Source organism: Varanus komodoensis, unplaced genomic scaffold, assembly GCF_004798865.1.
Source record: "Varanus komodoensis strain SLA01 unplaced genomic scaffold, ASM479886v1 scaffold7_3, whole genome shotgun sequence".
NCBI classification, from domain to species: Eukaryota; Metazoa; Chordata; class Lepidosauria; order Squamata; family Varanidae; genus Varanus; species Varanus komodoensis.
The window spans coordinates 3,289,841-3,307,095 of NW_025336480.1; the positions used below are offsets into that span (position 1 = coordinate 3,289,841).

General features: G+C 38.7%; 1 protein-coding gene across 3 annotated transcripts in view; it reads left to right on the forward strand.

Annotated features, from left to right (window-relative positions):
* The window catches only part of CREBRF (CREB3 regulatory factor), a 55,990-nt gene that overhangs the window by 24,709 nt on the left and 14,026 nt on the right, over positions 1 to 17,255 (forward strand). For all 3 annotated transcript variants that reach the window (XM_044454693.1, XM_044454692.1, XM_044454690.1), the window contains 2 exons: positions 13,346 to 13,536; positions 15,984 to 16,109. In XM_044454693.1, coding sequence (XP_044310628.1) covers positions 13,423 to 13,536; positions 15,984 to 16,109 — 240 coding nt within the window. In that variant the 5' untranslated portion in view covers positions 13,346 to 13,422. The remainder of the gene's footprint in view (positions 1 to 13,345; positions 13,537 to 15,983; positions 16,110 to 17,255) is intronic.

Sequence of the window (17,255 nt, forward strand, 5' to 3'; positions counted from 1 at the left end):
GAGCATAATGAAAATTATGTTCCCAGAAGAGATGGTAGATTGAATATTTCTCTAACAACAAGAGGTTGTAGTCTTAGCTTCTCTCCAATAGTCCAGCTTTCTAAATGCAGAGGTTTTTTTAACACAGAAAAGTTAATTGTTTCCAATATTTACCTGCAATCTAAAATACAGCAGTCCAGAAACAGGGTTTCAACTTGATCCCTTTGTGCAAACTTGGCCTCAGGTATATAGTACATAGATAGACAATCTAGAGTCTAGATATCTTTTGGTCTACAATTATCATCAGCCATGCCAATTGGCCATCCTGGCTGGAAGTGATGACTGCTATACCTTTATAAGGTTTTCTAAAACTCTGGGGGCTATAAAACCTCGTAATGAAAGCAGGCAGCTTCAAACATATTATGAGAGCACAAAGGTGAAATTTTTGTTTTTTTCTAAGGCAATTGCAGGATTAAGAATTAGAATCTTTGGTTTTAAATAGTCTTGTCAAAGGTAATTGGCAATGATATAGAGTAGTATTTGACATTATGCTTATGTAATATGCAAAACCAAAATATTACTGTATAATGAGTTACTTGAATTCTGGCTTACAAACACATTCATAACCTGAAAAACTTTTCATAATCTGGCATCATGCTCTTGAACGCCAAAGTTGTTTGTCAAAGCTATTAATAGAGCAGATGATTCTTTTGTGCATTTGAAGTCTGCCTTGACTCTGAAGTGTTCTGTAGACTAGGCTGCAAATTTATATTTCTCTAAATTCCACTTTGAGTTTGAAAGGCTGCCTTTTGGAAGACAGCAAAAAAAAAAAAAAAACCCTAAGGGTGCAAGAACTTCAACAGGGACTAGAACGCCTGAACCTCACTTTCCTGTCTTAGAAAGTATAGACTTATACAAAGAATCCTTTTGTTCTACCACATCTCCAAAAATAAGAAAAGGGAAGTTTTGCAAGAATATCTGCTGAGTGTGATTTTCAATTGTGCAGGATTGAAGGGAAAGGTAAATAGAAGAGCAGATGGGTTAGAGTGCTACTGCTGTGCAGCTACTAGAGTCATGAGTGGATCCAAGTAGAGTGATTTGAACAGTCAGTAAAGGGATATGAAATGCAGCTTATGGCTAAATCAGCACTACAGACATAAAGCAGCAGGCAGGAAACTGCATGAACTTGTAACCACTAAGGAGAACAGATTGCTTGTATCTTCCATTGCTGTGCAGAAGATGGTGTCTCAGCAGATGTAATTCTGTTCCCCTTCATGACAAACAGCACGTATCAAAAATTTCTTCAAAAGAAGTTATCCTCCATGCATCTGGCCATCCTAGCAGCAATTTTCCACCAGTGTAGGAACTTAGTGCAAAAAATGCTACACTACCAGCTGCCTATATCAGGTGGAAGATGTATGCATAAGAAAATTTGGAAATCCCGCTTGAGAGATGGTCACAAAGCCTGGATAGAGCAGGTAAGAGCTAGTGGTGTTTAGTGAGACTACTAAATGCATTTTAGATTTGAATGCAATTGTATAATTGCAGTGGAAGGCCAGTCAGATTTGGAATCAAATCAGTGGTGCAGCCACATTTGTGTACAATTCTGGTCACTCCATCTCGTAAAGGATATTGTAGATGTAAAAAAGCTATATAGATGGGAAGAAGACACCTCTGAGAGATGGAAACTGCATAACTTCTGTAGCAAAGATTGCTATGTTTAAATATCCCAAATGTGGTGCACCTTTTTGTCATAAATATTACATTATGTAAATTTACTATGAATAGTCCTGTGGACTTGAGGCTTATTTGTTTCATCTGGGCTGTATGAAAAAGTGTCTGCTGGGTGCCCAGTAAACTTCCATACACATTCAGCAACCACCAGAAATATATGGCTTGCACACTATTTTGGCCCCACCTAGCACTAACCTCCTTCACAGTTCAAATAGCTCCTCATGCCTAATCTGCACACAGTATTTTGAATTCAGGGAGTTCAGCACGCCTCTTGGTATTTCTCCATGGGCCAAACTCAGCATATTAATTGAGAACGTTTTCTGAGAAGTAAGATCTTGGGAAAATTCATAAGCATGTTGTGCTGCCCTCTATTTCAAGCATATATACATATATTCTTATATAATCAGTGTTATTAATCTGTAAATTTTCAGAAGGAAAGCTTGTGTGTGTACATGTTTTTTAAAGACATGCTCATATTTAGTTTAGCTTAGCTGCAGCAAACTGATTTTTAGGAGAGGATGTTTGAAAAAGATTCTGCCTTCACTATCCCCAGCAAAAACTGAGTTCAATATATCACTCTGCCTGAATTCTGACAAGTAGGCTATACTGGATTATTTGTAATCAACACAGGTTTTGAAGCTCTGGGCTACAAAGACAGTGAGGAATGGCACATCTATTGTGCTCAAAAACATTTCCTGGCTCAACTTTTTGTGTAAAAATGATATCAGATGTATATACTTCAGTTTGTGGTTCTCTGAAAGCAAGATACCATTAGTTTTTGAGATGGTGGACAAGATATGAGTCTGTTTTTCCCATTCTTGTTATTTCTTTTATATTAGTTGGTTGTTTGCTAACCAATGCTGGCAACCAGCCAGATGATTTTAAAGGTAATAAATCATTGTTTCAAAAACCTTGAAAGAATCCTATCAAAGATTCTGCAAAGTGTAAAAAATTGGCCCACCCAAGATAATAATTTCAAAAATGCTGTGCCTTTAATACGCACTTAGAAGTAACTTAAATTTATTGCTACCTAAATGTGTGAGGATATACTGAACTTCTTCCTGCAATATGCTACCCCATCATGATTAACTTGCCAAACCCAGATAACTTTCCTCATGTTGGTGCTTTTCCCCAAAATGTCAACCTGAGAATGCCGTGGACTATTCAACACATAATGAGTTTTCATATCATCTAAACCCTACCTACTGATTCCCTTGTGGGATGTAAGAAGAAGCAATAGTGGAAAAAAAAAAAAACCCTTACCAATTTTGGTGTTCTTGCCTGTGCCTACACTAATGATAGTCTCTCCAAAGTGCCCTAGCAGCTGTTTCTCAAGTCTGGCTAAAATCAAACAAAAGACCAAATATTTTAAAAGTGGTGTACATTTATGGTGCAGCATTTCCTGGGAAAAAGAGAGAGATGGTCAGCAGTGACTCTCCCTCATGTGTGTTGTTTGGACGCTTTGGAGGGGCTGTCACTAGTTGTCAGTTTGGAAATAGCTGTTTAGGATATCTGAATGGTGGGATATAAAGGGGAGGAAAACCACAACTCATAATAATAGCAGGGAGAACAGACAAAATTCCAAATCTCCTGGAATAGCAGCTGAAGGGACTGGTAAGGAAGAACAATACGCAATAAGCTTGATCATCTCTCAGGTGTAATGTACGTTATTCATGAATAATCAACCCACCAGCACTTATTTCCAGGGTGGGTTAGTGAGGTGGACCTGCCACTGTGTATAGTTGGTTTGGTATTTCATACTAAAATTTCTCAAACATATTGGAAATAAAGGATAAACTTTTTTTTAAATGACTTTTATGCAGCTTCTTTTGGCAGAATTAGGAATGTCCACATTATATTATTTTGGACAGGAAAGAGTTTAAAACTTGATAAATAAGGCAGAGTCTGTAAATAAGAAACAGAGCTACTAGTTATTACAGGCAAAGAAGTCCCTTCCATGTGTACTTGAAATGATTCTGCAGGCTCCTTATGGGTTCTAATGATGGCGCCCCACTGTGGCCGAGTAAACTGTACATAGGTGTTTAAGGATGTGTCTGTCATTCACATTTTATGTTTTCCCTGTCAGAAACTTGACCTTTTTCAAAGCTATGTTAATTAGTAACACATAGCAAACTTTTTTTTTGCTAGATACAGTGTAGAGCTGCCTGTGTGTATAACAGAAACCGCTAAACTAGAATGAATTACTTGTAGTTTTCTGTTGAACTCCTGTGGGCCTGTTACTGAATTGCACAGTGGAAAACTTTTCATTAATCTCAGTTAGACTCCTGCACCTTGTGCCTTATGACTTCAAATTACTGTGTACAGCTCAGTGTTCTGCATAGGCAAATGTTCACACAAGTTATGATCTTTAGGCAGCATTTAAACTGAACAGTGAAAATTAATTGATCCAAGGAAGCTGTCAAAGAGCTGCAGTTTTGTAAATGAATGTTTGTAATAACCATGTTTATGACATTGTAGTGCATGATCATTTCAGTGGTACATGGATAAAATGCTTCAGGGGAGTTGTATTTCATGTGAATATGGTCTGGGATGCAAATGACATCCTGTTAGCCAATCAGTTTAGCTTAGGTAAAGCTATGGGACTGACCTATGTGGTTAGAACCAAGCAAACTGTCCCTGTGGAACTCCTGTTGCATGCCTGCTACTGGATTGCTAAGGATATGAATCCAAACTTGTAGTGCATTCACATGCATTTGCAGGCTGATCTTCATCATTCTTCAACAGAATACTTGATTTTAGCTTTTCTTGGAAACAGAGACTTAATTAGATGTGTAGAGAGTATATTACCAAATAGAAACAGACTATCTGAATGCTTAGCAGACAACTTTAATTTACCAACATAGCTTTTATCCTAGCAAAAGATTCAGGCATTTTATGACAATCATTTTCTATACCACCCTGCATGGAAAGTAAAGACTCTAAAAGAACTTGGTTCAGAGAATTGACTTAATTGTGGGCTTTTGCTTCTGGAGTAACTAATGAGCAAACTCATTTCTTCTGCCCAGTGTGAAATGTCGCAGCACTGGGTGGGTTATTCTATAGATGTTCCTTTGCATAATCTTGCTGTTTGTGGTACATTGAAGTGCACAGTTGGTTCATTGAGGCAATCTGCCAAAAAGCTTTAACATCAAATTTTTCAAAATTAAGCTGCAGTAGCTAAAAACTCTAAAGACAAGGATTAATACACTACTTTAAAAGGCTAGTCTATTACCTAGGTTCTAAAAGAGTAGTTCTTTCTGGAAACTTATGGTATTATTAGTGTTCTCTCTAATTATTATTGAGGTGTACTGTGGTTTTTAAAGTGTTTTATCAAAGCTTTATTACTTAAAACAATTCCTGCTGCATTCCAAAGCTGTCCTACAATTATTTTCTTCTACATGACTAAAATTTGTCTTTTATTTAGTAGATTTTTAGGTTGCTTTTTGAGAAAAAATATTTGCCCATGGTTGTTTATTACACACTCACAGAGAGAGAGAGAGAGAGAGAGAGAGAGAGAGAGAGAGAGAGAGAGAGAGAGAGCACAAAATTCAAATAGTGTTGGAGCAATAAAAATCAGTAGCAAATACAGCAACATTAGCAGTAATACATAAAATACTGGTGGCATCATAACTCATGAGAAAACCAATTGAAATAAAAGGTCTTTCACATGTTTGGAAATATAATATACAAATTAGGGTAGTGCTTCTCAGATTTGAGGAGCTTGCTGCTTTTAATTAAAACCTGGGGGCATATATTTCCATTACCTCTTTAAAAAGTTTTGCTCTTACAATACATAATGGTGGTAAGAGCTGCCTGCCTTCTTCAGTTTTGTGTGGGTTCCTGGTGTGCTCCCTGTGAGGGCAGTGAGTAAGGAGAAATTAGATGCTTCAGTCACCCTCTTAGTGAAACTACCAGCCCTAGGAGACTGTTTTGTAAGGAGACCTGCCCGGAACAGTTGATCATGTAGAACCATTAACCATATATAGGCATTCAAAGTTCATAGCCTTGGAGGAGAATGGGGGGACAGGTGCTATGCTCCACACACTACCTCTTCATGTTATGAAGGAATAGTCTGAAAGGGAAATGAATCTGTCTTTAGATGAACATCATTACAGAACGCAGGACAATCAGGAACCATGCCTTATTAGGGTTCCCCATAGATCAGAATTCCTAAACACAATTAGATTTCTTGGAGGTGGTATCTGTGATACATTTCACCATTCATCTTGATGGATACAAATAATAAATGCCTGCATAGGGCTACAGTGGGCAACTCCTTGCATGAGTAGGTACTTTGGAATTAACCGAAATGCATAATTTTTCCTACCTACTCGGTGGCAATTATTTATGATAGGGAAGACAATCTTCTGAAAGCTTAAGCATTTGGCCCTGTGTTAGAACATAGATTAAAATGAGGGTGCTATGGCTCTTTCTGAAGAGAGAGAGCCTGACTACAATTAACCATGTTATAGTGATATCCTGTTTGGATTATTGATATGCATTGTATACAGGACTATCTTTGAAAACTGTTTGGAAACTGCAATCAGTTCATAATATACTGGTTGGTTATACAACTGGGTAGGCAAATGGAATATATCTTAAAACACCAACACTGACTGCTTTGCTTCTAAGCAGAATGGAAAATGCTGGTGCTAGTGTGGATCCATTAAGGAATGATTTCTCTCAATTAGTCCTGTATTATAGGCCCTTTACCATTAACATCATGTTTAGCAACAGAAATTAACATAACATTTCCAGAAATTTTGATGCTAAGAAAAAATCAAGAATTTTTTTTTTTTTTGTGGTGGGGGACTCAGCATTTTCTGAACAATTATAGTATAGCACCCCTTATAGATTGAAAGTCATTTTGCTTTGGTAATATAAAATATATTCCATATTTATTTATTTAAAAATTTGTATGCCATCCATTACTGTCATCTCTGGATGGCTTACAACATTATTTCAGGCTACAATAAAATAAGATAAATTAACCAAGTTTTATAAAACTTGGTTTTATATAAAACTATCATGTTTGGCATATTAAAAATACAGTTTATTCAGACAATAATTACAAGCTGAATTTACTTTTTAAATTTGTTATTGTTTAATTTCTGAACTGTAGGGAACCTCAATTTATGAGGAGCAGGAAAGAAACAATAAAACAGAGGAAGCCATCAATATTAGTAAAAAAAGGAAGTGTCTGCTAGTCCTCTCCTCCACAGTGTCAAGCAGAAATAAAGCACTTGTTCCCATAAAAAGTGTAAAAAAGGTGGGTTGACCCAAAGACTCAGTGAATATACATGAAATTAAATCAGTCTCATTTTCTGAGCTTTTGCTGTCAGTTGCAGTTTCTACTACTTTTACTTCTTGTCTTCTTCATACTTTTCATGAACTTCTAAAAACTGAAGTTTTGCCCATATTAAAACAAGATGGTGTACCATTTCACATTGTAAAAATTTGATCTGAGTATTGACCTATTTCTTTCACATGCTGCAGAAGCTGGAGTAACATGAAGTAGGTGGGAAGCAAGGGAAGCCAGATACTTTGTCACACAAAGGCTTTGCCACCATGTTGTAGGAGGGATATATTTGGCAGAATTCTAGACTGTATTTCTAAACCTGATCTGTGAAGATGTCCTGTATTCTGCACATTTGAAAGTGCCTTTCCAACATCTTGTCCTAAGTGCTGCTGCTTTTGTAATCCAGTAAAATCCAGTGGCACTGCTACCATCACTTATTTATTTATTAAAACATTTTTATGCTGCCCCATTCGCCGAAGCCTCGGGGCGGCTTACAACAATAAGTTAGGACATCATAAGTAAAAATTAAAATATATACATTAAAATAAAATACAACTATACAATATAAAATAAGCCGCCTTGGCCAGATAAAATTCAATAATATTAACATTTAAAATGCTGCTTAAATAAAAAGGTCTTCGCCTGGTGCCGAAAAACAAATAACGAAGGCACCAGGCGGACCTCTCTGGGGAGCGCATTCCATAACTTAGGCGCCACCGCTGAGAAAGCCCTCCTCCAAGTAACCACCCTTCTAATTTCTTTCACGGAGGGCTCCCGGAGAAGGGCCTCTCCCGCCGATCTCAGGGGGCGGCTGGGCATATATGGATGCAAGCGCTCCTTCAGGTAACCAGGACCCAAGCCGTTTAGGGCTTTATAGGTCATCACCAACACCTTGAATTGGGCCCGGACTTCAATGGGAAGCCAGTGAAGCTGATGGAGAACTGGAGTCATATGAACGTAACGTCCAGTCCCCGTCAGCAGCCTGGCAGCTCTATTTTGTACCAATTGAAGTATCCGGACCGTCTTCAAGGGTAGCCCCACGTAGAGCGCGTTACAGAAGTCAAGACAGGAAGTCACCAGCGCATGTGTCACTGTTGCGAGGCAGTTGTACTCCAGGTAGGGGCGCAGCTGATGAATCAGCCGAAGCTGAAGGAAAGCGCTCCTCGCCACTGCTGTCACCTGAGCTTCCAGTGAAAGCTCCGGGTTGAGGAGCACTCCCAAGTTGCGGACCTTGTCCCTAAGAGGGAGTGCAACCCCATTCAGGACTAAGTTCAGTTCACCCTCTCCGAAGCCTGATCCGCCAACCAACAGGACCTCCGTCTTGTCTGGATTGAGCTTCAGTTTATTGGCCCTCATCCAGCCCATTACCTCGGGCTTATGCCTTTGCATCTTGGAGCAATAGAGCTTCAGTAGCATGAACAGGATGGCAACACAGTTCTTGTTTAGTATGTTTCACTTAATTTTTTTGTACTTGTGAGATACACTTTGATTCTCAAAGACTTGTTTTTTATCTTGGCTATTTGGTAAGGAATTTTCAACAAATGTATATTGAAAAAATTAGCTTCAGAATCTTCAAGGAGTTCTGCAGCCAAACCCAGAAGACATCCTTATCAAGTACAGTGTTCCTTACATTTTTGGGTACTTGAAGACCCTCAGCTATTACTGTTTTTTCCCCAAGCTGCTGCTATTTTAAAAAGTCTTTTTTAGCAAAGTTTCGAACGAGATTACCACTCCAGCCCATGAAGTTACACTACAGAGCTTTCAGTATCATTATTTTACTCTGCATGTTTTTCTTGCTGCTTCTTGAAGACCACTGCTACAGTATGGGTAGTTTTTACATGTTCATTATCGTTCATGATGTCATTAAGAAACATGACATGCCAAGTAATACGTGGATACTTGTTCATTATCGCCTCCCATGGTGCTTTCATATTACTTGCATTATCAGTTTGCAATGCAGTACTTTACCACTCCCAATTTTCTGTAGGACTTAACGGATAATAGCATGCTCTGTCTGTTGTTTCATGTTTCAGTGCTTCCATAAATAACCTGGTTGAGTTTTTATTACAAAGTTCATGATTTATTCTCCCCTCACATTTGTCTGTCCATCCGTAACTAATGCAAGACACAGTGCTTTGAGATTTTTTCACTGCAGAGATATGTATTCACATTCTGATTCTAAAAGAGGGTTTACTCAGAGAATATATGCTGGGCAAACCATATGACGGTCTTAGTAATTTTAAAGCTTCCTGCCAGTATGCATTTTCAATAATTGAAAATGGGGTTCACATAGTGGCCTGGCAAGAGCTTGGTCAGATTTTTTCCCTCATCTTCATGTGTCATCTTGTCTGCTAACAAAGCTACTTAAGTATTTTTTTGGATGCAATTCTTTGCAATGTTTGTTTACTTGAGGATACTGTTACTGATAGGGAAATTCTTTGTGGTGATGCTAGTGTTACAGAAGGAACAGAAAGATGATTTCTGAAACAAGAACACTGAGAAAAGCTACATGCACTTTCATTAGTATGGTCCTTCTTACCACAAAAGATTTTTTAATGTCTGCAAGTTCTAACCTGATAAAAGGGTATGTTTTGTAATCTTGTAGCATTTGGACCTATTTCATTTGACAGTATTTGCAGATTTTTTTCTCAGAAGAACTTGCAGTGTGGAGATACCTCCACATGCTAGATGTTGGTCCCAACATCTTGCTGAGGTAAGAAAAATTGATTTAGCGGCTGCCCTGCCAGTCAACATTCAGCTTTAGTTGGAGTGAGGGAGGGGGGGAGTGGTAGCACATAAGCAAAGGAAGAACTGAAGCCTGCCTTCTCTTTTGGCTATGGCACGTCTCCTAGCAGCAGAAATGCCATCTTACTCATGAGGTGTTGTCTCGCTTTACAACATAGGCTTGTCCTCAGTGTGCAAGAACTGTAATGATCAGAGACTACATACAGAGACTAATACAACATCTATTACATTGTTTTTAGAAAACATTTTGGATGAGTAAATATATAAAGAGCGTATCTAAAACATTTTATTCTGATTTTTTTTTTCAATTTTGGGAGGGGGCGAAGTCTTCAGAAATAAGGTTTTTTCCTTTTTTTTTTTTTTCTTTTTGTTGGTGTTCACATAGTGGAGTGTCTCAGCAATCAAAAATGGTTTGACCCTCATGATAATACCTGAGTTTAGGAATTCTTTTCCCAGGGAAATTTGCTTGGTGTCAAATCTAATGTCTTTGCAGCCTCTTAGATCTGTTGGTATTTAATTTTGCCTTCTGGTACTTCATTTGCTATGCTGCCTAATTAAATTTGTTTTACTTTTTTACAATGGTCTTCTAAACCATTCTAAGAACCTTCCTTGGAATGAAGGGCAGTTCACTAATTTGTAAGACAAAATATTAAGTAAGATTTAAACAACCTAGTTGGTGTATTAATTATAAAACAAAATTCTGTGCAGAGATGCAGAACTCATAATGCTCCAACTGACAATATATTTGAAGCTCAAACCTCCTATATCTGATGCCTTCCTAAGCTCTGCCCCATTGGTTCAACTATCCATGTATTTCACCTAATGCTTTGCTTCCTTCAGTTGTAAACTGAACTTACCATTTTGGTCTTCCTTGAGCCCTCCTCCCTTCCAGCTCTCCCTTATTAAGTGCTTTTCTTTTTCTTCCTTTCCCTGCTGCCTCACTTGATTAGTTGACTGCCCTTTGTCCTTGACTAACCCCTTCCTATGCCCTTTTGATCCCCTCCCACTTTCTTGTTATTATCCTTCCTCTCCACCAAATTACCAACCTAGTCCTCTTGATTGAAATGTGTTACTGATTCTTTAAAAACCTCACTCAAATCTTCTCTCTCAAACTACTACCCCAAATCTCTTCTGCACTTTGCCACCAGGTTTGTGGAGTATGCTGCATACTCTTGGTATATTTACCTTGCTCCAGCTGCACTCTTGACACCTCCCCACCTGGCCCCTGCATTCAACTGCGTTGATCTTGCAGAAATTGCTAAGCATTTTCTCTCTGCCAATTCTAAAGGTCTCTATTAAATTCTCATTATTCCTGACCTACTTGGTAGGCAGATAATTTTGTTGCTTGACTCTTTTAGCCAAACTACATATTACATTAAATGTGTTTTTAAAAAGCAAGCTTACTCTAGCTGCTTCATTTCTGAAATAAAAACAGTGTCTCAGGGTCTCAGTTCTGATTGTGTAATAATCCATTTGGGGGTAGGATTTCATCTAGATGGTAGGAGCCAATATGGGGGAATAATCGGGGTGGGGTGGGGACTATCAGGTACCCAGATCCAGATCTTGATAAATTTAGTCCCTGGGATTCTGTCCCCACACATTTAATTGTTCTTTTAGTGTTTCCATAAGGGAGTTCTCCTCTGAGCATTGTCAGAATGCTGTCCCTGAGTGAACTTATCAAATCTGTGGCTTTCAGTCCCACATGTTATACAGTGGTATCTTGGCTCATGAACGCCTTGGGTCACGAACAAAAATTTTATTAAAATTTTGACTTGGGTCACGATCTCCACTTTGGGTGGCAATCAAGATCGTAGCCATCTCCCCTCCCCCCCCCCGAGTGGGGAGATGGCCACGATTGCAGTCGCGTTCATGCTGGGAACACATGCGTGGTCATGGCTGTGCTGTGCTGCTCCCATCTTTCCTGCAGGAGCGCGCCCGTGGTCACGCACGTCTTCCCTGCACGAACGCAACTGCAATCCTGGCCATCTCCCCACTCAAGGGGGGCAGGGAGATGGCCGCGATCATGCTGGTTGGAGGGGGTGAGATGGCTGAGATTGCGCCCGTCTTTCCTGCATGAGCGCTCCCATGCCAGGGTTTCTTTGAGAAGCACCACCCCAACATAAATGTAATGAACAGAGTGTTGAATCTGATGAACAATAACATGGTCTCTCATTTCTGGAGGGTTATGCAGTGCAGGAAAAAACAAGTGACTATAGACTATAGACTTTTTCACCAAAGTTGACCCTGCAACTAAGAAACAGAGAGGAAACCCCTGAAGGAGATCTCCCCAGTGTCCTTATGGAGGGGGACCCTCCCTCAAAACAATCTCCCCCCCCCACCTAGGTTAGTGTTCTCCACTGTACTGTACAATATTTTGTTACTTTGTTGTTCTTTGTCACTTTGTTAAAAAAATTCTGATTAAAAAAAAGTTACAGAACGAATTAACCTTATTTACATTGAATCTTACGGAGAAATTTGACTTGGGTCACAGCCCATTTGGGTCACAACCAGAGTCGTGGAACGGTTTAAGTTCGTGAGCCAAGGTACCACTGTACTTCTCTAGCCTAGAACTTTAGTCTTCTCCCTGAATTACATCTGTTTGATAATTCTGCTTTTGTCATAGGCTCAGATCGAACATGTCCAGGCCTGAGCATCTCATGTCCTCTCCAAAGCCCTTCATTCTTCATACCCTCTTCACAATGCCAGCATAAAGCCAGCTGAAATGGAACAAAGCCTTGTTTTTTTACTAAGGTCTTCCTAAATTCAATTAATTGCTGTGTAATATTATTCCTTCATGTTGCAGAAATATAATCCTTCCTTTCTGGCCCTTTGGCAAATGCTGCGGTTGATACCATAGTCCTCTTTCACCTGAACTGTTGCAAACATTCTGTCACCTTGGTGGCCTCACCTCTGTCTAACACTGTATTGCCAAAATAATTCACTTCTCTCAGTGCTCTGATCATGTGACAATGCTCCTTGAATCTCTGTTCTGGCATTGTTAGTGACTGATTCAGAATATTTATTGTTAGGTTCAAAGCCTGCACCTCCTTTCATTTCTTCAAGTGTATCCTTCTGATGACCTTTGCCTCTCCAGCACCAATACTCTCAGCTATTTGAAAGTATTTTGTTCTGTCCAATGACTCTACCTTTTTCCCCCTTGCTTCCCCTTATGCGTCAGCTCCAGAGTATCTTCGTGATTCTACTTCTTTCTTCCTTTATATCTCTCTCAAAAGTCTCTGTAAAGCCTTTTGTACAGATCCCTATTGTGCATACTGTAACTAAGCCGAACTACATATAGCTGAAATGTAAATTCTTTCCGTTTATCCATTTCCCTCCTCTTCCCATCTCTCCTGCATCAGATTTTAGATTTATAGGCTCCTTGGGAAAGGGACCTGGCCTTCTGTACCTTGCAAAGTTTTACACACAGATTGTACTATTTAAACGAACCGATCAATCACTCTTGTGCTCCTAATGCTGTTCTAGGATTAAGTTTTATGGATACTAGGTAAGAGAAAGTCCCTTTCTTTGGAAATAATCAAAGAAGAAAAGTTCACAATGAATATTTCCTTTTGTTTTTATTTCATGCAGAAAGTCCCCAGAGAAAGAAAAGTTCCATGTAGTCAAAGTGAAGCTTTTTCTAGAAAAAATCTGTAACGCCGCATTGCATGAATTACATGCTGCCTACTGACCCTGAGGAAAAGCTGGAACAGAATTTGCAAGGAAAGAAAAGAAAAAAATTGGACTTGGACTTGGAGGATCTAGGCCTGGAAATGCCTCAGGTAAGTGACAGTACATGTGTTCCTAAAGAAAGAAGTCAAGAAATTGTAGCTGAATTTTGTTTTTTTCAGGGGGAATTATGTAGATAGTACAATTTTGGTCATGCAGATCTCCAGACATTTAATTACCAAAGTAACATTTGCAAAACTTTGTACAAAGCAGAATTTTACTTCTTGGTAAAGAAGTAAATTGTTTTCTGTTGTATCATGGTTATTCTTTTCAAAGAAACAACATATTTTGGAAGCTTGTTTATATTAAGGATACCCAGATTCCATAGCTTTTGTGGCTGGAAGTATTTATTTTATTTTTAGCTCATTTCATGTATTCCATTAAAATAGTTATACCCTGCACTTCCAGACCAACCCCATCATGGGTAATTTACCTGAGTAAACTGTTTGCACTATTTAATGGTAAAAGATTTACACTTATGAAGCACATTTAACTTGAATGAAGCTGGAACAAGCTGGACATTATATATTTTTGTTGGGAAATTGGTAGATTCACATTTGAATTCCTCAAGAACTTTAGAAGAATACTATATGGTCCCAGTGATCATTAAATTTTTGATTTGCCAATTAGGCCTTACAGCTTTGTCTTTCCAGAAAATGTTTGTGCTGGCACAGGTATTTGTTCTTGATTTTCTTCAATGAAGAGAGAGTAAAAGGTTTTATTCATCTTCTCTTTACCTTTTAACTCACTTGTCATTCACTAGTCCAAGATTTTTGATAGTCTTAATGATTCCTTGCATATCCTTTGTTTCTACGTACCTTATTGTCAGCGTGTATTACTTTTTTTCCTCATTTGGGCAAGAAGTTCCATTTTCTCAGTTAAATAGTTAAAAACTTCTCAGTTAAAAACTTCAAATAGTTTTCTTGGTTCTGCAGCTATGCTGGCAGCCTCTTATTTGGTGGCATCTTTCTTGATCTACAATATACATTCCAGTTGAAATTCCTCTATTGTGGTTTTGAATAACTTCATAGTGTTTGGGGGAGATTTGACTGTTATGAATCTCTGCTTTCAACTTTTTAACAGTTTCTTCATTTTAGAGATTTTTCCTCCTCTGAAGTAAAATGTGATCATGTTGGACTTTCTTTTTATATATATTGATTTTGATATTTATATGTTCTTGGTATCTAATCCATTCCACGGCACTTAATATCTTTCAGCAGCTTCCAGGTGCCATTTAAGCATAAGTACAGGCTTGCCTCCCCTCTGGCTGCTTCCATGACAAGCTATTCTAGGGAACAGTCATTTAGGTTCCTAGATGCTATACCTTTTGTTGTGACCTAAACAAACACTGGGTGAGGGTAATTTGAAGTTACCTATTATTTCAACACTTTCTCCTTTGAATGCTTCCCTGATTCCTTTCTCCCTCAAGATCACCCTGAGCATTTTGATGCTGAACAGGGCTAATAGCATGCCACCAAAACTAAATCACTTTTGTCTCACAGCATTGCCATGCATAATGAGTCTGCCTTTTTTGAGAATTTTGTTTAGCCCTTTTTATCATACAGAGCAATTTGGTCTCCGGTATGTCCTCCACTGTTCTTCTTAGAGACAAGTGCATATCAGACTCTATCCATTTCACCCTGTTTCCATTTTGAATATTATATCTATGTTCTTTTTTTAAAACCAAGCACTTTGACTTGCCCAAACTGGCTCAGGGGCTTCTAGCCTTAGCATATCATTAGAGACAGTGTCCCTTTCCAAATATGTCTGATTTGTAATGCAAATGTATGGAAAATTCCTTTCCCACATACCTTTAAAGGACTTCTAAGGCTCTTTCTATCCTACCTGCTAACTGATGTGTGGTGAATGGGTCCAACCAAGACAGCCTTTATGTTTACAGTGCTCAGAATGTGGAATGTCTTTCTAAGAGGCTTGCCTTCATTTTAGGCAGACTCTGAAAACAGCTCAATGCCAGTGATCATTTTAAAGATATGGTTTCCCTTATTGTTTTTCTCTTCTTATCCTCTTCTCTTCTTGCTTATTTCACATTTATATCGTGTTTTAAATTTGAAATCCACTTTTGCATTCTATTATGAAGTAATATTAATATGGGCTGTTTTTCATAGAGAAAGATGACATATAAAGTATAGAAATAAAGGACATGGTTGGTATCTAGTATAAGTGAAACTGCAAAATCTTGGTCATACTTGGATTAAAAGTTGGGTTGCTAGAGTCTAGATTGATTTGCTTTTTATATAGTTTGCAGGCCACCAGTCAGCCTTCCCTTTTTTAAATGAGTAAGTGTAGAACATGCTAAAAAGTGGCTAGACTCACCCTGGATCCGGAGTCCCTGTTGTAGTAAGGTGTGTGAAATTAGAGAGAGAATGTGTGAAATGAGAGAGAAGCACTATCTATCACCAGACATGACTGATACTTTCAGGGGGAAGGGTTCTTAAGGAAGGGGTTATTCCTGTTTCAAACTAATAATGATCTATTGTAGCCTAGTGTGAGTGGAATGGACCCTCCTTTTGGGGATGCCTTTCGAAGCCACATGTTTTCAGAACAGACTCTGATGAGCACAGATCTCTTAGCAAACAGTTCTGATCCAGATTTCATGTACGAATTGGTAAGTTACATTTATTTTTTGCATTGCTTAGCCTTTCTGTAATGGGAGAGAGGTTTTAGCATTTAGGAAATTGTTTTCTATTGGGAGGAGAAATGCCTTGTGGGAACCTGTGCAACCAAAGGCAGTTTATTATGCCTTATTATGCTGGTCCCGAAGTCCCAGTTCATAAGCTCAGTGACAGTGACCATTCACCAATGAAAGGCTGACAAAGCTGGACAGCCTAAGACGTATGTTGACATACCTTCTCATGAGGAGCTACTTCCTGAGCAAATGTCAAACCATTGTTTTCTCACAATGCTACATCTAAGGGGAATTTGAAGTGGATAGCAATTAGAAGAGGAGTCATTAGAGAAGCAGAAGATACCCAACCCACACCCATGTAGAATCGCTTTCTGAAAGAATCCTCTATAAAAAGTCAGCCTGGAAGGTTCCACAACCTCTCTTGACAGCTTGTTGCTGTGCCAACTTGTTCTTTCTGTTGGACACTTTTTTCCTAGCATTTAACTTGTCTGTGTTTCTATAATATAAAAATCATTGCTACTTATCCTTTACTTTACCTAGAGAAAACTAGGGATTCCCTAATCTAATTGTTCAGCATTTTTGGACCAGAATTTATGGCAAAAACTATTAGGCTTTTATATGAACAATTCTAAAAACTGGACCTTTGGGACATAAGAACAACCCTAACTAAAGATCTGTCTGGTTCAGTATCCTGTTTTTACAGTGGCTAAACAGATGCCTCCAGGAAGCCCAGAAAGAGGATATGAGGGCAGTAGCCCTCTCCTGCAGTTGTTCTTCAGGAACTAGATCTGCTTTTAGGAACTGGTGGAGCTAGGTCTGCTGCTTTTGGTCCTGGAGGTTTATTAGTAGCCATTGATGGCCTTCTCCACCATGAATTTGTCTAGACCCCTTTTAAAGCCTTCCACACAGGTAGCCATCATCACATGTTTTGGCAGCAAATTCCATAGTTTAACTATGCACTGTGTGAAGTACTTTCCTTTGTTTGTTCTCACTCTCATCACTTAGCTTTATGGATGACCCCAGGTTCTAATATTTATGAAATTGTTTCTTCCACTGTATGAATATTCCCTTACCACATGTCCCTGTACTCACTTTTTTCCTTAATTAGCTTGCCCAAAGGTTCTC